This window comes from Castanea sativa, chromosome 5 (assembly GCF_040712315.1).
Source record: "Castanea sativa cultivar Marrone di Chiusa Pesio chromosome 5, ASM4071231v1".
Taxonomy (NCBI): domain Eukaryota; kingdom Viridiplantae; phylum Streptophyta; class Magnoliopsida; order Fagales; family Fagaceae; genus Castanea; species Castanea sativa.
Window position 1 is genome coordinate 1,399,842 of NC_134017.1, and position 24,917 is coordinate 1,424,758.

Here is a 24,917-nt window from a genome sequence, read left to right on the forward strand (position 1 = left end):
TCTCCTATTACTTTTTTTCATCCCCAAAATTTGATTTCACTTTGACATATGTTTCTTTTATATTAAAAAAAATATATATATTATGATTTATATTTCAAAATTAAGGTTTAAGTTTCATCCTTTTATTTATTCGTTGTTAAATTTATTATAAATGTGTTTGAGATTTTTTTTTTATCAGGCACAATTTTTTCAAACCTTATTTTTCAGGTAAAATTTTTGGCTTCTATAAATTATTTTAAAGTAAAATATAACAAAATAAATAAGCTAACACAAACACATGCTGCAGTCTATATTAATTTTTTTTTTTAATTTATAAATCGATTGGGAGAAATTGAATTTTTTTTTTCTTTGGAAAAAATTAGAAGTATCAATCTATTGAATTATAAGGTTATTGACCAAGTATTTAGAGTATGTTTGGTTAGCCGTGATTTTACATTATGCCGTAATATTACATTAATGTAATATCAATATAAGAATACAATGTCAAAGGTCTTGTAGCTGAATTGACATCTCCCTGTGCATAAAATGTTTGGGGTCTATGGAGGAAAAAAATTCTAGTTGCTAAGTTAGCAACCTGTTGTAATTATCTCTAAAAAAAATAAGATTACAACATTCTATTATTTTAGAACTTGATAAAATGAAGACGATGTAATATATTTTGTAATTTTAAATTATGATAATATTAGAAAAAATAAAATAAACTAACAATTTTAATGTCATATCATCATAATGTATATCACATACAAAATACATCACAGCAAATTAAATGTCCCGAATTTGTGTATATAAATTGTACAATTTTAGGAGACCAGAATTAAACTCCATATCTTTCCTCTCTTATTGTTTATCTTGCGAATTTAGATTATATTATTAATTTGCCATGCCCATGCCCATGCCCATGCCCATGCCCAGTGGGTCAGGCAAATGGCTCAAAGCACTATGAGGCAGCAATATCAGTAGGTCGGCCAATAAAGTTATAAACGGTGTGCGGTTACCATGGACCTTGCCCACTGGATCCATCTCGCTGAGCAGATTATTTTTGCAAATTGGTAGATAACATCAATCTTCAAAGATTTTTTGCCAGGACAGGGCCTCCTAATGTGCTAGAAGCACTGCATCCAGACACTTGTAAAGGTCTCTTGGGTCCAATACAATTAATTTCCATTTTTAGCAAATAAAAATAAAGATTTATATATATATATGTATATATAAAAATAATAATATAAAGCTAAAGATACAAATAAATTTTATAAACTTTAGACAAATCAAGAATAGTAGCAGTTGTGAAAAATTTTATGTTTTTAAATTTAAGGAAAAATTAACGGATGTCTCGAAGGCATTAGTTTAAGAAATATATATTTTTCATAATTTTATGAAAAAAGAAAAAAATTATTGATTTTTTTAATAACTTTTTATATTTTTCTTAAAAATGATATCAAAATCTTCTTAAAATGGTCAATTCACAAATACCTAAAGGGCAAAGTCACCGTAGAGACCAATTTATTATATAAAAAAGGATTTTAGTGGAAGAGTTAAATTCCACACAAAAGCTCCAAAATAATAAACCATGTTGAAACTTGAAAGAGTAGAAAATGGGGGAAGAAGAAGGAATAAAATAAGGGGAAAAGAAAACCCTCCAAAGTAGACACTGGCTTATATGGCCCACAGCTTAATGGGCAAAACAAAGCTGGCCCCCCTAACTCGCAACAATGAGGACAAGATGTGAGTTGTGACTTTGACGTGGAGAGAGAGAATGTGTAGCATGCTGCATAAAAGAATGAAGAATTGCTCACCTAGATAGTGACTTTGTGCCTTTGTAATTTCGTACACAATTCATGTATTTGCTCTAGCTTGTCAATCCCTAAAATGGCAGCACATATTAGTGATTAAATGCCAGCTGCAGCCCTTGAGATAACACATTCAATTGTGTTATCATTTGATATCTTTTTACAAGTATTCCTTGTCGTTCCCATCTGTTGCTCGCTTGCAGATGAAGTAAAGGTTATCCGAAGGATGAGAATTGCAAATCAGATACTAACCAGCCCGATTGAAAGCAAAGCAATACTTTAAAGTTTAAAATGTTGAGAATTTAACCTAATTTGGAAGATTTATGTGCTTTGGTAATATATTTATGTCCACAGAGTTACAACGATTTTTACTATAAATCTATAAGATAGCAAACCCTAATTCTAAAACAGCAAATATATACTAAATAGGCCCAACTTTTTACTTGGTCTGTTTGAGATCTATTTATTTTACTAAAATTAAAAACTTTTTGCTGAAAGACAGTAGATGAAGGTAAAAGTTAGTTGAAATAGTATAATGAGATTCACGAATAGTACCAAAAGGTGTAGTGGGGTCTATGAATAGTAGTAAAAATAAATTGAATAGTAAAATAAGCTGACTTTTTAAGTTGGAGCCAAACACACACTAAGCCTTACAAAAAAAATTACATTTAAAATCGTAATACTTCCAAGTTGAGTCGAAACAAACCAAAATGAACACAAAGTCAGAATCCACATAGCCCAACATCCATTGTCTTAGTTTTTGACATTTTCTCGCCTCTAGGTTTTCTCTCTAGAAACCCCTAGGAGGCTAGGACGGTGGAACCTCCTGCCCTATCTTTTGGTAGGCTAAAAAGGATGATATTATGTCTGCGTTTGGATTGAAATGAAAAATTAAAATTATTTCACTATTCAACTTATTTTTGCTACTATTTATAGGCCCTACTGCACTTTTTGGCACTATTCATGGGCTCCACTGTACTATTTCAACTAACTTTTACATTTATCTACAATACTTTCAGTAATAATTTTTCAGTTTCAGCAAAATAAGCGGTATCCAAACACACCATATATTACATGCACTGATTGTCGTAAAAGGGCTAAAACAATTGGATCCACATTTTGGTGTGAAAGTTGCAAGAAAGAATCTTCTTTCCAACAATAAGGTTAGTTTTAATTTATGAAAAGATTAAATATATTTTATTGGACCCCAAAACTAGAGAATGCACACTACAATGATATGTGTTCATTTTCAAAACAAACTATAATGACATATGGCAACTTCTTACATTTCATTGATATATATGAACAAACAACACCACTTGTCAAAATTATTTATACATGTTAATATTGTTGCCATAAGCTAGACACATACCATATAATTAAAAAATTTGAATGAAGTAAAGTAGTATGGTATTTATGTTAATGTTTTTATTTTATTTATGACCATTGTTACTTAATTTGTCATTTACCTTTTAATTTCCCCAATCATTCCCCATCCAAAGGCTATTCAAATATTGTGTTGAAAATACTTTAATTGAGAATATATGTGCAATGGCTTAAAAATCTGGAAGCACTACTAAAATTAACGAAAAACACCTAATATAACGAAATTTTATTAAAATAAACAATTTTTGGAGTCTTATAATGCTTAATTAAAAAAATGGTTATGTTAACGGGTGTCCTTAAGGTAATTGTTAATAAACCATATTAAGAAAGTTTTTACATCACTTTTATGAAAAATATAAAAAGTTGTTAACAAAATTAAATGCTTTATTATTTTACCATAAATATATCTAAAAATAGTCCCTAAACCAATGTCCTTACGGTATTCTTTAACATTTTCCTTAAAAGAAATGCAAAAATGATGGGTATAGAACTTAATACCATATCTATCCATCTATAATAATAATGTTATTATATTATAAAAGTTGGATTCTATGGGTTTCAGTTAGCTCAACTGGTAAAGTTTTTGAATGTTGAATAAGAGATTTGAGATTCAATCCCCACCTAAACTAAAACCGATTGGTGTTTTGGTCTGACGATAAAGAGCGCTCATTAGGAGTGGACGCTGTAGGTTAAATCTTTCTTTAAAAGAAAAAAAAAATTAGATCCTTAAAACTGGTAGATGCACACAATAAGAGAATTGAAGTTTTTACAATCAGATTTAACCCTAAATCTAATGCTACCTCCAATAATAACTTACTGACACGACTACGTGCAAACTCCAAATCCACGGACTCCTTCTCTTCTTAGATTTACAGCAACACAAGCCGCCTTGCTTGTGACTTTGAGATCTCACTCAAAGGTTTCAGATCACCTTCACTTGTTGATCTTGATGCAACAACTATGTTCTACTAATGCTTGATTGTAGTTTTGGCTCCGGTAGATTCTTGTGTAGTTAGAACGTACAAAACCTCTCAAATCTCACAAAGAGTAACACACAAGTCTTCTTCAGCACACTCAAAACGTGGCTAGGGTTTTTATTTTATATGTGGAGAAGTTTAAATGAAACCCTAAATGTTTTCGCGGGTTTTGGGTCTATTTAAAAATTCTGCTGAAATTGTGCCTGCGATTTCGATTGATCGAGCCTAATTCTCAATCGGTCGAGAAAGGCAGAACTTCACTTTTCTTTTCTACAATTAGCTGGACTTCAAAACATGAAACAACCTTATTTAAGCATTGCCTAAACTTTATTTTCGGGGCGTTTTGGTCATTTCGGCCGAAATATTGATTTCCGGCCGAAATCATTTAAGAACAGGTATTACCTCTTTGAAACTAATTTTTGCTTGCAAAAACCCAAAATCCATGACACTAAGACAACGACGAAGTTCTGGCGAAGCCTACCTCTACATCATGGCCTTGTTCTGTTAATTTGCATCTCTCATCCTTACTTTTTTTTTTTGTCTTCTCTTCTCTGCTCATGAACACCAAAGACCAGACTTCTCGGTTCTGAGCATTTTCTCAATGCATTATCAAAATGTGTGGGATGTGTTTATTCTTTTTGAAAGTAACGTGTGGTTGTGGTAAAACTAAGGCATTGAATTCTATTCAAAATTCACGTGAGACTTAGGTGGGATGTTTGACCTTTTACATTTGTTTGAAGTTTTTTTTTTTTTTTTTTAATTTTTAATATAATGGTTAGATAATTTAGATTTATTTGTAATGGATTGGACCATTGTAGAAGGATAAAGATAATGATGAATTGGGCCTAAATATACTTAAAGAAATAGGGTTTAAATTCAGCATATATATATATATGATTTTATATCTATAGCGGTAAACCCGAAACGGTATACTGGTATTGATCGATACCTGAAATATATTATACCGCTGGTTAAACCGATACAGGCTTAGGTACGGTATTGACTTCCTTGGTTTTTTGTGTTCTATACTTTCTCTCATAAAATAATTGAAACCTTTTATTGAATTTTATAGTTTATAATTGTGGGTGATTTGCTTTGTTTATTTTAATTTGTACAAGGTGGAAGACAAACATTGGGAGCTTTATGGGCAGTATTAAGGGAATAGAGGAGGTGCTTGAGTCCTATAGAGAGAAGGACCATAATTAATCCAAGCTGTAAGGTCCTTCTCTAAACCCTAAACTTATCAGCAACAAAAAAGTTATCAAGATGGATTTTGTTAACAAAACCTTCAAAGATAGAAAAGAATGATGTTTGATACAATTGAAAAAAATAATTTGACTACCTAAGTGTAGTTGATTATAGTTGGGCTTATTGTAGTTGGCTTGGAATATTTTGAATGTCACATTTCATTTTGAAATGATATGTTGTTTTGGTTATACTTAACATACCCTTTGTGTCCCCTCTCTTCTCCCTCCTATTAGGAACAAAACTCACTCATTGCTCACACTAAAAAAAAAAAAAAAAAAAACAGAAACAAAACCCTAGTCTTAAATCTCTTAAGGTTAGCTATGGATCCTTGATAAATTACTTAGAATTTGCCACAGGTATTCTAGTCTCCCTCCTATTAGAACCAAAACTCACTCATTACACACAGACACACACACTCCAAACAAAAACGCCTCTTTAATGAACAACCACTATTGATATGGGGGGTAAAAACTCTTGAATAAACATTTGGGCTTTGGGCCTGATTGGCTGGTACCAGTTTGATTTGATTAGGGCCTCTAGGCCCACAAGTCAATCCGCATTATAGTAGTCCGAGAAGTTGTCCGAGGAGGAGTGTCTCCTCGAACAGGTTTAGCAATGACCCTAGGACTTGCTAAATGAGTTAAAGGCAAAACTCTGGAAGAACTGGTGGGTAAGAGGGTGATTCAAGCACCCTTTAGAAGCAGAGACATGTGAGAAATATCTAAGGAAAAAGCTGCTACCACCACATTAAAGGCCCTGCATCTACCTCTCTGACTGCATTAATGGGAAAATGACCTCTGAACAGTAGGATTCACCCTCCCTACTATTATTTGAAGACTTCAAGAAGGTGGTGGATGGGACAAGTATCCAAGGGGAAGATTTGTATGACACGTGGATGAACCAGTGAAGAAGAAATATATAAGGAAACGAAAGAGGAAAGTGAGAGAGAGCTGCACTTTCTGCTGAGAGAAAACAGGAACTAAGAATTGTAAACTTTGGCATAGAAAGAGAATATATATACACATATTGTCATCGGCTTACGTCCGAGGAGGTCTCTTTGTCATATTCGTCTACCATTTGTTTAGATTGTGGCACTCTAGTCTATTAACCAAACTTCCAACTTCCCGAACCTAGATTTCAAATCCATTCTCTACAAGTTTTATTGTATAAGGCTCATTGGGCCCGAGCCAAACACTTGTTTTTGGGTCCGGGTACAATTGTGCACTTACGATTGATATAATAGTTTTTAGGATAACTCCAATCCAATTAATCCATTTTAAAATGAGTGGATTGCATTTAATCACAACATCAACATCTAAAAAAAGTGTTGATTTTTCCGAATTATTGATAACATGAGGAAAATCCAATCCATTGAACATTTTAAAATTGATGAATATGATTTTATGAATTCCATGGTAAACTTACTTTAAGAACTCAAGAGAATCTTAATAAGTTATAATGGCATGCCATTGAACACCAAATACAAACAACGTTTGTTACAAATATGTCATGTTGTTTGATCAATGGCATGCAACTTATGGCAAACTAGAAATGTATTTAAAGATGAATAGCATGTGGAACAATTAAAAGAGGATGACCAAAAGCAGGTTTAAGTATGGCAAAGGGAACGACCAAAGCTAGCTATTACATCTTTGTACATTGTAAACCTGCCACTTGCTTCAAGGATTAGTCACTCACGGTGCCGCCTTGTGTAAGCGGGAGGAGGTGGTCGAGGGTAGTAAAAATGACCCTGTGCTTATGCTTTCTCACACGAATGGCAGCAGCTGGAACTAGAATCACTACCACCATCCTTGGTCAGAAACAAAAACTGGATGTTAAGCAGCAGTTGAAGCGCCTTAACAAGCCTGCTCTTAAATCCATCAAGGTTATTAATTATTTCATATAACTTGCTTCTTAATTTTATACATTCTCACCTTTTTGCTCTTCTTTTTAGCTCTCTCCTTTTTACATTACGGTAATTGACTTTTTTCGGCCTCTTTGGGGTAAGAAAACTTGTGTTCTATATAGTATTTTCAGTTTTAGTCTTTAAATAATTCACTTTTGTGGGTGTGGTGTCTCCATAACTACTCCTATGTACTACTTTTATGATCTTAGCATGCCTAATAGCAATGTAATTTTATTATAACACTAAGAATTCAAATTGATATTTATCTGTGTAATGAGAAAATATATCTGATACAGAGCCCGGATGGAGATATAATTGATTGCGTACATATCAACAATCAGCCAGCTTTTGATCATCCTTTCATGAAAAATCATAATTAAGGTGACTTGTTGAATATATTTACTAATTTCATTTGGTATTGCTAATAATTTGATATAACTATATATATACCTCTCTCTCTCTCTCTCTCTCTCTCTCTCTCTCTATATATATATATATATATATATATATATATATATATAGATGGTATATATGGTATGGGGTTTGCATTGATATTTATGTCGAATGTCATAGACGAGACCAAGTTTTCACCCAGAAGGGCGTTCATTCGATGAGAGCAGGAATGTCTCTTCAAAGTCCAAGTCCTTAAGTGCCCGTTTGGATGGAGGGGGGAAGGAGGGGCAGTGGAGGGGAGTAGAGTAGAGTTGGCTAAAAATAGGCTAATATTAGGCCAAATCTACTCTACTCTACTTTACTCCCCCTCCCTTTCTTTCAATCTAAACGGACCATAATTACTCAGCTATGGCCCTTGAATGGAAGGTGCCCGAAAGGAACCATTCCCATCAGAAGAACTAAAGAAGAAGATTTATTAAGGGCAAGCTCTATAGCAACTTATGGAAGGAAAAAACGCCCTGATACCATTGATGAAGGTTGCCATGAGGTACAACTTAATTTATAACCAATAATAATAAGTTTAAGCTCAAGTGGGTAAGTACCAATTTTTAAACTACAAGTAGGCAAAGTGTTTTTCGGGCAAACCACAAGTTGGCAAAGTATAATTTTCCCTACTTTTTATATTCACTTTTTCACATTTATTTTTATGTGTTAAATACACAGACATTTATGTTTTTTAAAATGTGTATATTATCGCATTAATTATAGGCATGTGCATAAAATGCACAACAAGGGAAAGAATATTAGCCTTCTGATCAAGATTTTGGTACGAAACTTAAGTGATGTTCCTTAGATTTCCCTTTTAAGATTCTGTCACGTAGATTTTTTCTCATGGGAAGGAAGTGTATTTCTCAGTCAAGTAGCAACATGGTTGAATTTTAAGAGGGGAACCTAAGAAACAGCACCTAAGGTACTGTATCTAAGTTTTTTCCTAGCCTTTATACCGTCATTTATCATTCAAAATATTACATATTGATTTGCATGACATGTCCAATGAGGTGGGTTCCAAGAGAGGGAGTTTGGTGGTTGGAAATTGGTAATAAGATATTGGGATATTGGCCAGACTACTTATTCTTGTCCCTGTCTGAGTGCAGTTCAGAGATCCAATAGGGAGGAGAGGTGCTAAACTCAAATAAAAATGGGGAGCACACCTCAACACAAATGAGCAACGGTCATTTCCCTCAAGAAGGGTTCGACAAAGCTAGTTTCTTTACAGATCTCCAAATTATTGCTGAAGGTAATGGCAATCTCAAGGATCTCGAAAACATCATCACTTTTGCCCCGAAACCTCATTGCTATAATGTCCAAAAATTTGGAAACTACTTTTTTTATGGTGGTCCTGGTAGAAACATTGATTGTCCATGATCATTTAGATTATTTTATCAAAATCAAGGAGAAAGAAGGAAAAATAATATGAGAATTATTTTCTTCTTCTCTTCATGTCAAACCAAATGCACCGCCTACCTACAAGCAATATGTGATATGAAACTCCCTTATTCATTAATGAAAATAAAAAAAGTTATTCTATGTAGTAAAAATTTGAAATTATGCAATTTAATATAGTGGAAGTTAGGATTGCATGGTGTAGTATACATACTCATGCTTTCCTCCATTCTAAAACAAGAGTTCTCACTCTCTTCCCCATTTATTCTATCTACCTTGGTGTGATTGAGAGTGTCTGTCTCTTCCGTTATATGTGGTGTATCAATGTTTGGGAATGTGATCATATAAAGGTCCACCAACTTCAAAAATGTGTATCAAAGCTAGTAGATTCGTGGTGATAATCGCATTTTCCAACTAAATGGTGTCATTTTTTTTTTATGGGTTATCAAAGAAAATTTTAATAATTGGTAGGAATGGCAACGGGTCAAGTTCGGGGTGGGTTCCTTTATGCCCGAACCTATCCCACGAGCCCGCCCTCGAAACCTGAACTCGCCCTGTTTAATGAATGAGTTTTTTAACCCCCAAACCTACCCCACGAGCCTGCCAGCCATAAAAAAAATCTGAAAGCCAGATCTGAAAGCCAAAATAAACCTTTATAAACCTAGATCAGAAACCCCCCCCCCCCAAAAAAACCCAAGATCATGTTCATCAATCTAGATTAAAAAAACCTAAGATCATGTTCATCAATCTAGATCTGAAACCCCAAAAAAAAACCTGAAGATCATGTTCATAAAGACTAGAGTAGCTACTATAACCCCAATATCGTTGCTCATCAACGAGGGATATGAGTTGTGTGAGATGGGTGAGGGAGATGAGAGAGCGGTGGCCTTGTGAGGTGAATGAGGGTCTGGTGAGGTAAGGGAGGAGGAGCGGCGTTTGCCGACTGCAGTGAGGTGATGGAAGTAGGGAGGAGGGACCAGCAAGGTGGAGAAAGGAGCGGTGTCAGTGAGGGAGCAGCAGCCGAAAGGCAGGGCGCTGGCAAGGGAGCAAGTGAGACTTAGGGAGAGAAAGAGAGGGCGTTTGAAAGAGGGAAAGAGAGGGTGAGAGTGAATGTGAGGGATTTAGGGTTAGAATTTAGAAGATGTTTGTATTTATAGTTAGGGTTTTTTTAATATATATATATATATATATATATATATATATATATATATATATATATATACGAGTCGGGTTCGGGTCGGGTATTACTAAAACCTGCACCCGACTCAAACCCGTTTCAAGTTTACTTTTTAAAACCCAAGCACGACCCTTATGTTTCGTGGGTCAGGTTGTTTTTGCCATCCCTAACAATTAGAATTTTTGAATGAAGGTATTACTCATATCTCAACATATATGGTAGATAGTGGTAACACACCCAAAAAAATGTTAAATAGCATGAGAATGTCCAAAGAAGTTTGGGTTGAACTTGTCGATGCAATCTATTTGTCTAATTATTGTCCCACATAAAGATTGTATGAGGAAAAACCCCATATAGCAAGCTTGGAGCAGAAAGAATCCTATAGTTTCTCACTTACATTTGTTTAGGAGCATTGCATATACGCATATACCAGATCAAGAAAGATTTAAGCTAGATACTATAGTGAGAAGTATGTGCTTATTGGTATGATCCAAGCTCTAAGGGCTATAAGTTGTGGAATCCAAGCACCAAAAATTAGATGAGATGTGGAATCTAATGAAGAATGCATATGGAATTGGAGTACCAAAAAAGAAGAAAAATATTATTTTTCCCTTTATTTAATGAAGATGAGCAAATGAATGAAGTTCTAGAAGAGCTTCTCTCTCCATCTTCATAACTAGCATCCCTTATTCATTAAAGTTTATCCTTGATATCATCACTAGAAGGATTGAATATTAGGAATGTTAAGGTCATTATTTTTATATGTTGGCATATTATTTTGCAAAACGCACTTTACTTGTAATTGGGTAGTTCTAAGTGGTTTTTAGAATATCATGAAGTATGTTTAACAAACAGGACAAGAGGTATTATTGAAGACAATGAAGACTGCACCAAGAAATAAGTGAAGAAAAGCTAAAAAAGTGAACCTCGACACTAGTTCGATACTAGCATCTATCGAGAATAAATGAAGAATCTTGATACTAATCTCAACACCTCTCAATCTATCGAGCTTATATAGAAATCTCAGATCTGTTTTTCGGTCCATGATAACTTCGATTACTAGGGTTTCATTCACAAAATTTCTAGGGGATATAAAAACTTCATTTTAAAATCATTATAAGATATAGAGACTTAATTAAAGAACTTATATACTATTGGTGATGCTACTGTGTTCTTATGCGCCTTAGGGTTTTGTAACAAAGTGCTTCAAGATCTTCAGTGTGTTTTGAAGTGAAGAACTTTGCATCCAACAACAAACATCAGTTGCTCAGAGTTAGTTACATACTGAGATTTGTGGCAAGGAAGAAGTCTCTACAAGATTAAGTTTAATTGGGGATTGGTGCAAAAGTCCAATTCGGGATTAGTGCAAAGGTTCAACTGTAGGTTGGTATTTTGGAATAATCCAGAGTAGTGGTAAGATTCTTTATACTTGTAACCGCATGGTTCTTGATTAGTGATTCTTAGGAGTGGTGACTTAAAAATCACCTGGTGGAATTTTTGCCTTATGAGATGTTTTGTCTATTAGTCAACAAATTACGTGTCAAATTTATTTTCCACTACACTCTAGTTTATTTGGTGATTTGTTTATGCCTTCGCAATTTGCATGTAATTTAACATGATTAATCAATTTAGGTAATTGAATTAATTAATGGGGGTCAATCTAAAACCTAACAAGGATCCTAGTGGTTCCTAGTGGAGATAGGAAGGTATTGTAGAGAAATTAAATTAATTTGAGGTAGTTACCCTCCATAGAGAAATAGCTAGAAAAGAGGAATTGTACTAAGTAATGCATTGGTTTATTCTTGAATATCACACACACTTTGTGTGCGCATGAGTCTTTTTTTTTTTTTTTTTTTAGGTTCAGGGTCATAATTTTCTATTCATCACAATTTGAGGTTTAAGTGTATGTTCGAACAGACTATGCATTTGAGAATTACTTATACGGCTAGGAGTGTCATGAGGCTAGCCACAAAAAATGATCATTGAAAAAAATTGAAATCATATGTTCATGTGTGAATGTGTTCATTTTTCGGAGGTAACCTATTGACACCCTTGACTGTATAAGTAGTTCTCAAATGCATAATACAATCGCCCATACAATTAACCTCAAATTGTGATGAATAGAAAATTATGACATTAAACTCAAAAAGAAAGGAAAGCCTTATGCACACACGGAGGCTAGTTTGAATTATTGATGACATGAGAAAATCAAAACTATTGATCATTTCAAAATTGATGAATATGATTATACAAATTGCATAGAGAAATTACTTTTAAAAACTTTAGAGAATCTTAATCAGTTATAACAGCATGCTATTTTGTGTTACTAAAATGTCATGCGGTTTGATCAATGGCATGCAGCTTATGGCAAACTAGAATTGCTTAAGGTTTGATTAATTAGTAATGACATGCAACTTATGTCATGCCCTCTAGTTGATGACCTGCCATCGAGTAAAAAAAGGCATGCTATTTTGTGTTACTAAAATGTCATGCGGTTTGATGATCAATGGCATGCAGCTTATGGCAAACTAGAATTGCTTAAGGTTTGATTAATTAGTAATGACATGCAACTTATGTGATGCCCTCTAGTTGATGACCTCCCATCGAGTAAAAAACGGCATGCCATTTAGTGCAAGAGAAAAAGATAAGTTACATAAAAAATAAAAATAATAAAAAAATATAAATAAAAATAAAAATAAAAAAGAGAGAAAAAGACGTAGTGTAAGTGTGTAACATGCCCTTCAGGGCCATTAACAAAAGCAGCTTGCCGTGTATGTTTCATCAACTTGTTTTGCTAGTGAATTGCTCTGATATTCGGGATGAATAAGGATTTTATTCAAACCAACTAAAAACTTTGGCACAAGCAACTACTAAAAAGCAATGGTGGTCCAAATTACAAGAATCATTACAGTTTAGTTAGAACTAACATAGCATACCTAGCAAGTAGAAATCACAAAATATAAACTTAATTGTAATTCAATCAATCTTAGAAAGCATGACTAAAGAACCAAAATATTACACCCTTGTAGATACTCCATGTCTTTCTCTATCCTTGTAAAGACCCAAGGAGAAAGAGGATTTGGAAATGGACCAACCCATTTGCAAATTACAGTCTAAAGGGACCAAGTTGAGCCAACAAAATTTATAAGCCCGTTAACAAAAATGAAAACCCAACATTAACATAGAAGAGTGCTCAAAATTGAGTTAAACTTAGAACAGAAAAAGAACCAAAAACCAAGAGGGATTAAAGGAAATGCATTGCAAAACATCAATCACACACTTGGAGTCACCTTTCTTCCAATAAATAAATGGTCCTTAAAAGTTATTTCCAACTTCGTGCCTACTTGTAAATGGCAATCTTATTCCAAGAAAAAAGCCCTGAAGAGGCAGTGCTATATGCTACCCCATTATTCTTATCCCCAAGCCAAGATTGCCTGTGAACATAATTATAAAGCATTGACAATACAAAGTATTGGGTATCCCATATCTAGATTGGTTTAACCCTAAAAACGTTTCTCTTGGACCTTCTCAGCATCCACTCCTCAAAGTCTTTTGCTTCATATGGAATCCTCAAAACTCCTTCATTACAGAAGCCATATTCTTCAGCTGACCTGTAGAGAAACTCCAAGAAATCTGCATCCTCTAGTGCTTTTGCACGAACCATAAATCGCCTCGTATCATTGTTCATACCAACACATATAGGGATGTAACCTCTAGGTGTCAATGAAGAGCCTCTTAAGCGCTTCCTTAGTACTTGAGCTCCAATAAGTTTGCTCAACTTACTGGCTCTCAACCCCATCCTCTAAAGCTTCCAATTTCACTATATGACTACTAAAACAGACTTAAGGCCGTATGTACTAGGTGTCCTTGCCATGTCACATTGGATGTTGATTAGAGATATTTTTCTTAATTAAATGACGGTGGTATGTTAATGAAATATATGGCTTGTCATGTTCTTGATTAAAATTTGAGGTAAATTGCCTTTGAAAGAGGTTGCATGCCGTCACCACAAAGTTGATTAGAGATCAATTATTATAATCCTCTGCTATATTAATATATTATTTAATGTAACACTCATCCTCGGTGAATTTGGAATATAGAGTGCAACTTTTGTGAGATTAACAGAATAATTCCACCTTGCCGACCCTATCTCTAGAAATTTAGAAGGCTCTTGTAAAAATCCTCTCGATGCTTCTTTGTTTTTATACTCATTTAGACCATGAAATACTCATGCCGACAATTCGGATTGTGTGTACAAAACAAGTACTTGACCAAACATTTTTTACTTAATATGAAGTATCTCATGTTAAATGACCCAAGTCCAACATGTTATCTATTCGACACATTTTTCTTTGGATTGTTTGCTTGTCCTAGAAAGCAAGCATTCCTAATTAAAGTTTTTTTTTTTTTTTGTTGAGGTAATTACAATATGTTGCTAACCTCACAACTTAAACCCTTTATCCCTAAACCTCTAAATACTTTGTGCATTTCTAATTAAAGTTAGAACTCGATAAAACTTGAGGACATTATAATCAACTAATTTGGTGCAATAGCCGACAACACACTTAAGTTAAATAAGTATAAAATAAATCTAGAGACATACCAAATTTTGCATATAATTTGACAACTTGCTTATTTGTGTGAGTGTTTTTTGTTGACTAATTACCATTCCACAAATCAAAAAGTTGTGAAATTTGGTATAGGAATGGTTGTTTATATAGTATTTGGGTCCTCAATTCTTGAATATTGGGTTGGGTTGTTGAGCCCACCCTCTATCTCAAAACAAAAGGCAAAAGACCCATTAACCAAAACGCAATTAGCCTCGGCCCAGAGAATGTGAACCTTGCAGCCCACCAAAGAAAAAAAAATTGGTCCAAGAATAATAAAATATGATTATTTTAGGTCCTCCTAAAATAAATCAAAATGAATTGGAGACTGTTCATTTGAAGACTAGGATTTATTTAAGATAAATTAAGGGTACAAATTCTTCTTCTACATCTTTTAAAAGCCAACATTTCAACTCTAGTAACTTCAACTGTGGTTAAGTAAAACTGAGGATCCATTTGCTCCAACTTAGGATTGGAGTATGCATTTTTTTTTTTTTTAGTTTTTGGCTAAATATTGCTTAAATTAGAATATATTTGCAATACATGGAATGTTCAAATTTTATTAACTGAGTGAGGAGAGAGACAAAATTCAGTAGAATTTATGAAAAAAAGTAAGAAAGGAGAGAGAGAATGACATGATTGAGGAGAGAGGAGAGAGAAAAAGTAAATTCGGCACTCTCTGTGACACAATTGCTTCCCATTTTTTCCTTGAGAATATACCCATGACCAAAAATGGAGAAAAGAGAAAAGGTAAAACTAGCAATGGTGTTGCCAAAATAGGAGAGAGGAACAAAGTTGATAATTGTGGCAATGGTGATGCCGAAATTGGTGAGAGGGAGAGAGTGAAAAGAGAGAAATTTTTTGAAAAATAATTATTGAAAGAGGAAAATGTGAGGGTTACAAATTTTTTTACAAATTGTTGATTTGATGAGTAATTATTGTGGTAAGTAAAAAAGTGATGTACAAGGTGAACCAAAATGAAAACTAATAAGAATTTGATACCTTATTAGTTTGTAAAAATGTTGTAAAATTTTTATGACTGTAGCCTTATTCATTCAAAAATTGTACAAGGTGTAGAAATTAGTGTGAGATGAGAGAGATAGAGAATAAAGTTGGTAATTGTGGCAAAACCATTGCCACAATTAACATTTTTTTTCTCTCTCCTATTTTTGCAAAACTTTTTCCACAATTACAAACTACTTTTTCTCTCTCTCCCCTCTTATTTCAACAACACCATTGCCACTTTTACTTTTTCTCTCTCCTCCATTTTTGGTCACGAGCAAAGAAAAAATGGGCAGCAATTGTGACATTGAGGGTGTCGAATTTACTTTTTCTCTCTCATTGGTGCGCCATTCTCTCTCTTTTCTCCTACTTTTTTTTTTCTAGAAATTTGGCAACCACATTGTCGAATTTCACCTCTCTCTGTACTCAACTAATAAACATTAAACAATATACATATTGCCAATAAACTCTCATTTAAGTAATATTTAGCCAAAAGACTTCATTTTTTTCCTCAGCAAGTTTTTGTGCATTTTTAGTTGTTTTAAAAAACTAGATTAGACCGGACCAACCGCTTTTACCAATAATCGAATCTTCAATTGGTCCGGTAAAAACCGGATAAAAAAGGAGTGAAATACCCAGCCCCAATTCTAATTATTTGACCATTTTGGTTTTTAAAACCATTTATTTTATTTTATTTTCAAATTACAACCGCAGCCACCACCATCCTCCACCGACCACAACTTTTCAGTGTTCATCACCTCCACCACTCTCTCTTAGATTTGGCGAGTTAATGCAATTTTTTTTAAGGGGAAAAAAAAACTATATGTTAGTTTACTTACCATGGTCAAAGTAGCTAGAGTTAGGGCTCGTTTGAAAAGGAAAATGAAAATATGAGAGAATAGAAAATGAAGGATGAATAAAAAAAAAGTGGGAAGATAGAAGATATTTCAGTTTTCTTTGTTTGTATTTAGTTGGAGTGGTGGAAAATTTGAGAAATTGAATTTTTATTTTTGTTTGGTGGAAATGAAGAAAAAAAATGGGAAGATAGAAAATAGTGTTTGCATAAATTTACCAATATACCCCAATACATAATTTTTTTTTTAAAAAAGCTAGAATTAATTACTCTTTTTTAATAATAAAAAAACACTCATGTACAGGTTAAAAAAAGTGATCCACCTGACCCCAAAAAAAAAAAAAGCACACATAAAGTAACCAAAAAAAAAAACCTGGCCAACTGAAAAAAAAAAAACCCACCCAGTACTATTTCTTAACAAAAAAAAACTCAGAAGTCAGAAAACTCATAACAGAACAACCATTCCAGATTGGTTTTGCTCAAGGTATTTCTTTCCCTCCCAGTTTTATTTTATTTATCCTCCCTAAACTCATCCCAACCAAACATACCCTTAAATTTGTTAACTTTTAGATGATGTGGCATAATCTACCCCCTTAGATTTATTTTCAATAAATCCTAACCATCAAATGCGCACTCTCCAATATTAAGTGAAATGGACAGGATTCCAATTTCCGATCCCTCCTTTGCGTTGTGATACTTGTGAAGTGAGTGCAAAGAATTTGCACGAAGCAGCTTCTTTGTACAACACTGGTGAGCTCCTCTCTCTCTCTCTCTCTCTCTCTCGTAAATTCAAGGAATACCCTTTTTTTTTCTTTTTCAATTTTTACGATATTAGTTTAAGTTTTGGGCATATGGGAATTAGATGGGCAAGCATGATTTGAATTTGTGTAGAGATACATAGTGTTCCAAATGGGTTTTTGAGTTGGCATGTTCTGATGCATTGATTTTGGAATTTTGGAGGTGTATGTTGCAATGGGTGTGTTAGACTTGTTGCATTTTGGTTACAATGGTTTCATTACTTTAAGGTTGCATTTGGGTGTTCCTTGGAAAATCAAATCAAATGGCTTCACCCCAAGGTTTAGACTTTAGATACCATTTCTTGAGTTACCAATACGTCTTCTGAAAAATGAGCCAATTTAAAGAATTCAATATATATATAACAGATAGTTCCACAGTTTCATATTTTGTGATTTTTAATGGAAATGATTGTTTTGCAATTGCTGCGATTTTATCGGTTCCTTTGTTCATGGTCTCAAGTTGCAGCTCTCAAGACTTGAACTTGTTCACTATTTGCCATTGCATTAGGACAATTGCTGCAATTTCAGATGTTTGTGTGTTTATATATGAAAAAAGGTCATCCTAATGCGCAAAGCTGTTGTTTTTGTGAGGTCTGGGAAAGGTGATTTATAGGCATACTTAAATCCAATTTTGGATTAGCCGATTCATGAACTCGAACTTGTGATACATGACTTGGTTGTGTATATATTAATATATGAAAGTTAGAGACAGAACTAGTGTGTATGCCATATAGAAATGGATATCTAAATATATTTCTGTGGGATACATCCAATTAAGGGCTTTTTTTTCTTCTTTTTTGTGCATTCAAGCTGACAGTTCTCAAAATATTGGTTTCTCCGATATTGTAGGAGCTTGAGAGGCGTATGAGAAATGTCCAGGTTTCGAGCACTTCTGAATGCAACTAAGAAAGGTACTATATGGTTGCCATCTTTGTCTCAAGCTTGGCTTTGTGGGTTGTCTTTGTTGGTCATAAAGCACTACCTTATTGCTTGTTCAATATGCATTGGAATGTAATTGTTAGCTATGCTTCTAACCAATATGTATACATGCGCAACAGAAGCAGATTATCATAGGTAGGATAATTTACTTCTTTACATCAATGGTATGCAGGATATATACGTATAATCACTACCTATGACTCTTCTTTTGTTTTTCTTCTTCTTGCAAAATCAATCAATAGCTCTCACATGGAGTGCCGAAGACTTGATACCTCCTACAGAAAGATACATATTCAGCTTCAATTCAAAGGAAGAGCTAAAAAAGTGGCATCTATATTCAGATTCTGAATATGGAGGTATTTATATACTCAACTGCAAGTCTCCATTGCATTCATATATATGAAGCTATGCACAATATGCCAAAAAAGAGCTTAGAAAACTAATGTGTCGTTGTCTGAATATAATTTGCGAGTATCAGTCCTTCATATTTTTTCTTAGCATGGATAGCACAAAACATTTTTTTATTATAAATGAAACCAACTCAACTGCAAACCTCTCCTGGTTCAATGCCCTCAGTAAACATAAAATTATGATCAGGATTACATTTTATATACGTTTGGGAATAAAGATTGGTTTTCTGAAACAGATTTATTTGTTTAGTACCTCTTTTCAGTTTCTTCTTGATTAATTGTAATTGGTATCCAATCAGAGCTTATTTTGAGACTAATATAGATTTCAATGTTTAATTGTATTCCAGGTTTGTCCTCAGCATCTTTGGAGATCAAAGAATCTGAAAATGGGTTAAGCGGTACTGCCAAAAACATATCTTTTACAAGTTGTGACACATTAGTATAATCTCTATAGCTTATGATATCCTTTTATTTTGGCTCTGACTACCATTTTTATGTTATATGAATAGAGTAGCTGTAAGGTCCAAGGTTGTTTTCGACATTCTTGACCCAAAAAAAATAAAAATAAAGAAAGAAAGATTGTTGCTTGAACAGAGACTGTTGTTTTTATATATATTTTTAGAAATGGATGAAGGATCTGTTAACCTTCTTAATATACCCGTGTTTCACATTCATTCTATGATGGTTTGGAAGAACCCAATAAATATTATTTTTCTATTCCTATACAGAATTATAAATCTTTACTGTTTTCAAATTCTTTGGCTTCATTTTGATAGTTTCTTGTCTATCTTTATAAATCATAACACCTTAAATTCTAGTGATCATATTTGACTAGGCCTTTTGGTGTGTTGGAGGTGGTCATACAGCAGATATTCATAAAGATCAAGTCTCCTTGCTGGAACACTAGCTTTGCAAATTGGCGATGGCTCTCTTGTGCCATCGCTACTGTCTATTTTGTCAATTTTGGTCTCTTCTAGCTGTAGTATTTTGTACTTATGTTAATGAAAACATAAAGTCCAACAAAGTAAAAAGATTTATTTATTGGTGGGGGGGAGGATAAATAACATGGTAAAAGGAATATATACAAGTGATTTTCAATTTCCGAAAATCAAAGTTCGTGAACCATGCCAAAACTTCTGCTTAATCCATTGGATCTGCTTTTTGCACTTTTTTTAATTTAGATGCATCTGAATTCTGATACCATTATCATTTTGAATTTATATGATAGGGGTTTTCTCTGGGAACCTTTCCTTGGATGTATCTGACGATTCAAAATGGAAAATTTCTCGCAGTGGCTTCTGTGGAATGCGATCCAAAAAGGTGAACAATATCTCCAAGATTCTTAGGAATTTTAAATCAATATTTGTAATTGAACATGCAATTTTTTATTTATTTTAACTAATATTAACTGTTATTATGTTGCACCTTTAGATCTATATGGTCACCCATTCTTTGTTGTTGGCTACTCCATGAGATCAATATGCATAGTTTATACCTTTCGTGTTTTGTGCAAATTGCTTTGCTAATGGGTCTTTGATGTAAGCTTTATTTAAAGGTTCCTTTTTGATACATGAATAGCAATTATAGCATGAGTGTTGTGCCCCCCCCCCCCCCCCCCCCTTCTTTTGTAATGACTACATAACGAATAATTTCATTTCAATATGTAAACAGCCCTTCCCTATCTCAGTTCTCTTAGTATCCGTCAGAGGCAACTGTTGGTAGAACTGTATCTTTTCTTAACAATTTTCATCTTCTGCAGTTTGATGGATTCATTGATTTGGATTCATATGATACACTAGCATTAAAGGTTAAAGGAGATGGAAGATGCTACATATCTACTGTGAGTATTCTTTCCCCTGTTCATATCATAAAGAAGGAAATAAGCAGTGGTTATTATTTCTGGTGGTTGCTTTTTTCTCAACCTTTCTGATTGATTTAAAACTTGAAAGTTTTACTCTGAACCTCTCTCAAATTCTGATGCAGATCTATACAGAAAATTGGGTAAATTCACCTGGACAAGAGGAAGATAACTCATGGCAATCATTTGTTTTTGTACCTAAAGACAATTGGTATATTGCAAAGGCAAGTTTCACTTTCTTCAAGCTTATCTGCTTGTGACCATTACATGGATAAACTTAATGAATTAATGACCGACTGTATTAGATGTAGATTTTTAGTGAAATTAGTTATTCAGTTGTACAAGTCTGTTCTGAGGGCATGGAATTAACAACTGATGGATGCACAAGGGTCAAACAACATTAGTGTATACTGCATTTTCATGCACATCCTCATCAGCTAATGATACATGGGAAATGATACCACCTTGTATATCCTATTCAATTAAAAAGTCAAGAAATTTAGTAGAAACATACTTGTATGACAAAATCAATCTAAGGCAAAGAATGTATTTAATGACATTAAATACATTATCCAAGGCAAAAAGTCCATTAGCTGTCAAATATGTTCTTTGAGTATTTTATTCATGAAGATGGAATTGGTTTTCTGCTTTTATAGGTGGTGGTATTGTGGTTTTTGCAGAAGTGTGGTGGGGGTAGGGTTGCAATAATGACCTTTGGACCTATGGGCTATGGGCTATGCAATGGGTGATAATTTACTGAGATGTGATGCACTGTGTGTCATTTGCAATGCATGAGCGTCAAAACACCATGGTGCTGTTGCATTTGTGCAATGTTTTCTTAGATAAAATTGGCTTATATTTTGTTTTATGCCTAAAATTCAACTGACCTTTTCAGATTCCTCTTTCTCGATATTTACCAACATGGAGAGGCAATGTTATAGATGCAGAGTTGGAAATGAATCCATCTCGTATACTCGGTATGTCTCTGTCTGTTAATGCTGAAGGTGGTGTGCCAGGTGCTAGAACTGGACCAGGTGATTTCCAGGTTGAAATTGACTGGATCAAGGCCATGAGAACAGAGTAGGTTGATGTAGACTACTTTGGGGAGAGGGGACATTAGATGTATTAAAGCCTTGATTTTGTGTTAATAATGGCAAAGTATTTTTGTTGTTGAGCTTTGACTAGCAAAATACTTTTCATGGGTACACTGGTTTTTGTTCCCCCCCCCTCTTTTGGCTACAGATTATCAAGCACTTGCTAATTTAAATGGGGGGGGGGGGGGGGGGATCTGTCTCATAAAACCTATGAACCCAATTGATCATTCCAACTTATCAAAGTAAATTTAGAAAGGAAAAGACAGAGAAAGAGCATTCTAAGCAGTAAACTAGACGGATTCAAAGCATGGATGACTCCTAATTATTGATGCTATTGACTGAGGGAATTGTTGTACCTTCGTTCTTTCATTTCATATTAGAATATATACCAAGAAAGGAACTATGCAATGTATTGATCATGAAGGCATTGGGTCCTTTATGAAATTTTGGTATTTGCCATAATGGCCGTGAGATGACATACTTATCTGAAAAATCAACAATCCCATTTCATGAATTTTAATATATTTAAAAGAATTTTTTTTTTTCAAACCATTTAAGCTAAAGTCATAGCTATGATACTTCGATTTTTTCTATTAAAAAATAAATTTAACAAGTATCTACCTTTAAGTATCAAATGCATAACATTGTCAATCAAATTAAAAAAGAAAGAAGGGTTTAATCCGTAGTCACCTGTGTAATGGAAATTGCACAACAGTTCGAGTCGACTCAGCAGAAGAATGGCAACCGTTGTTGGTATTAGTATTAGTACATTTTAAAACATGCACCAATGATCTAGCTCAATTGGAGATCACACAAGTCTTAAGGAAACATGATTTGGGCCAAGATTAAGGCTACATATTGACCACATCAAGAGTCTTTGTGATGTACCATATCAAGAGTCTTTACCATGAAGCCGCGCTAGCATTTGTCTTTGCCATGAAGCCACATCAATCCTCAATTTAATTGAAGGATGGATTGAAGACCCTTGAAATGAATCCTTTGCTATGAATATAGCCACATCAAGAGTCTTTACCATAAAGCCGCTTCAGCATTTGTCTTTGCCATGAAGCCACATCAATCCTTCAATTTGACTAAAGGATGGATCGAAGACCCTTGAAACAGAATCAATCACGCGCTCCCACATGCCATGGGCCTTCACGCGCCATACTCTGGCATATATAAAATGCATGCAAAAAACCAATTATGTATTAGTATGTGTAAGCGATGACATAAGTAATCCTGCACGTGTAAGCGATGACATAAGCAATCCAGCGTATGTAAGCGATGACATAAGCAATCCAGCGCATATAAGCGATGACATAGAAACAGATGATTTAGTTGGCCTTAGATCTCCTGGCTAGGTAGATCTGAGACTACAAGGAACAATGATGCGGGATATGTTATGTGAAATTTTATGAATAAATCTCGAACTAAGAAATTTAGTCATCTACACTTACAATATTCACAAGCTATGCACTTCACAAGCTGTAAGTGCATGTATTGGATAATTGCACTTACAGTATTCACATACTATGAGAGATATGTTGCAAATGCTCGATGTATTGGATACTTATTGCATATATCAGCAGAAAGTACGTATTTCAGTTCTAGTAAATGGTTGGTTTTGAACAAAAGTTTGGAAAGTTAAGGAGATAATCAAGGGCTCTGCGAAGGAGTGGTGGAGTAATTGGACTGGGTTTGAGCCTCTTTAAAGCATTTATCTATGTTCCATAACACAGATTGAGATGGACCTTAGGCTTCATGAATTAGGTCTCAGGAGGAGAGAGTTAAACAGCTTATCATGGCCTTCAAAAGAAAATTGACCAGATCTGTTTAGGGGCCGGGTGAATTTTCTTCTAAATCTGTCTAGCAATTGGCTGATAAACAATCCACATGGGACTCTGGACACCAGAAGTTGGGTTGGCTTTGGAAATTCTTATATTGGAGTGGAAATGTTATTAATGCAAATGTGGAATGAATCTATCTTAGTAGCCATGGCTGATATTGTCTCTATTTACCAATGCTTATGAAGGTGGTGTCCCGTGCCATGTGCTAAATGTGAAAAGAACGAATTTTTTGATTGTGAAGACCATCCATGGCCATCAAAATCTTTTCAAGTGATGCATCACCAATGTTACAGTTTTCTAACTGGTGAGCCCAAAAATGGTGCAAAATACTCTGTTACCCTCCAATTCACATCTCTTAATTATCCTTTGGGTCCGTTTGAGAATAGCTTATTTAGCTAAAGTTGAAACCTTTTTGCTTAAAAGTTCTGTTTGGGATCCACTAATTTTGCTAAAATTGAAAATTTTTTGTTGAAAGTACTGTAGATAAATGTAACAGTTAGTTAAAATACTACAGTAAAACTCATGAATAGTACCAAAAAGTGCAGTGGAGCCATGAATAGTAACAAAAATAAGCTAAATAGTAAAATAAGTTGGCAAAAATAATTTTTGCCAAACACACACAAAGTGTAGAAAAAAGTTAAAAAATAAGTTGAATAGTACAATGTGATCCATGAATAATATCAAAAAATGCAATAAAACATATAAATAGTAGAAAAAATAAACTAAAATTGCAAATAAACCCAAACAAATACTTTATGTTGAGTTCTTCCTTTCATGTACAGGCTTTGGTCTATATGGCAAATAGGAATACAAAAGGCAAGTTCGACTCAAAATTCTTTATTGATTGGTGTTAGACCTTATGGGCTTTGTTATAGGCCCATAGTTGTGGGAAAAAAAAACATAAAAAATGCCTTCAACAACTGTCCTTCCATCAAAATCTGTGAGAGCCCATTCTCTCATTTTAGCTCTCAAACTTTATGTTCTTGCCTTCTTGGTCCTAACCTGTACCTGTTAGCACTTGGATCGCTGTTGTAGTTGAGCATTTAAAACCTGGCTAACAAGGATTTCTACCTCATTAATGATGAAAGGTCCATGCAAACAAATAAAGAAGAGGACAGAGAGATGATCGCTGATATTTCCAAAATAAGTAGTATGAGAGTTGATTTCCAATAAAGGCTTGGCTGCCTTACTTT

At 34.1% G+C, this 24,917-nt stretch overlaps 1 protein-coding gene across 3 annotated transcripts; it reads left to right on the forward strand.

Moving 5' to 3' along the window:
* Positions 1-17,214: 17,214 nt before the first annotated feature.
* Positions 17,215-21,957, forward strand: LOC142633785 (putative complex I intermediate-associated protein 30). 3 transcript variants are annotated; one of them, XR_012843968.1, is made up of 9 exons: positions 17,215-17,529; positions 18,426-18,487; positions 18,758-18,871; positions 19,273-19,323; positions 20,154-20,245; positions 20,685-20,765; positions 20,909-21,007; positions 21,440-21,594; positions 21,679-21,814. XR_012843968.1 is itself a non-coding variant. In XM_075808034.1 (8 exons), the coding sequence occupies exons 2-8, from the start codon at positions 18,448-18,450 to the stop codon at positions 21,865-21,867; spliced, it is 666 nt and encodes a 221-aa protein (XP_075664149.1). In that variant the 5' UTR covers positions 17,223-17,529; positions 18,426-18,447; the 3' UTR covers positions 21,868-21,957. The 3 variants fall into 3 exon arrangements, 1 of the variants encoding a protein (XP_075664149.1); XR_012843969.1 differs by having other exon boundaries at positions 17,216-17,529; positions 21,464-21,594; XM_075808034.1 differs by lacking the exon at positions 21,440-21,594 and having other exon boundaries at positions 17,223-17,529; positions 21,679-21,957.
* Positions 21,958-24,917: the final 2,960 nt, after the last annotated feature.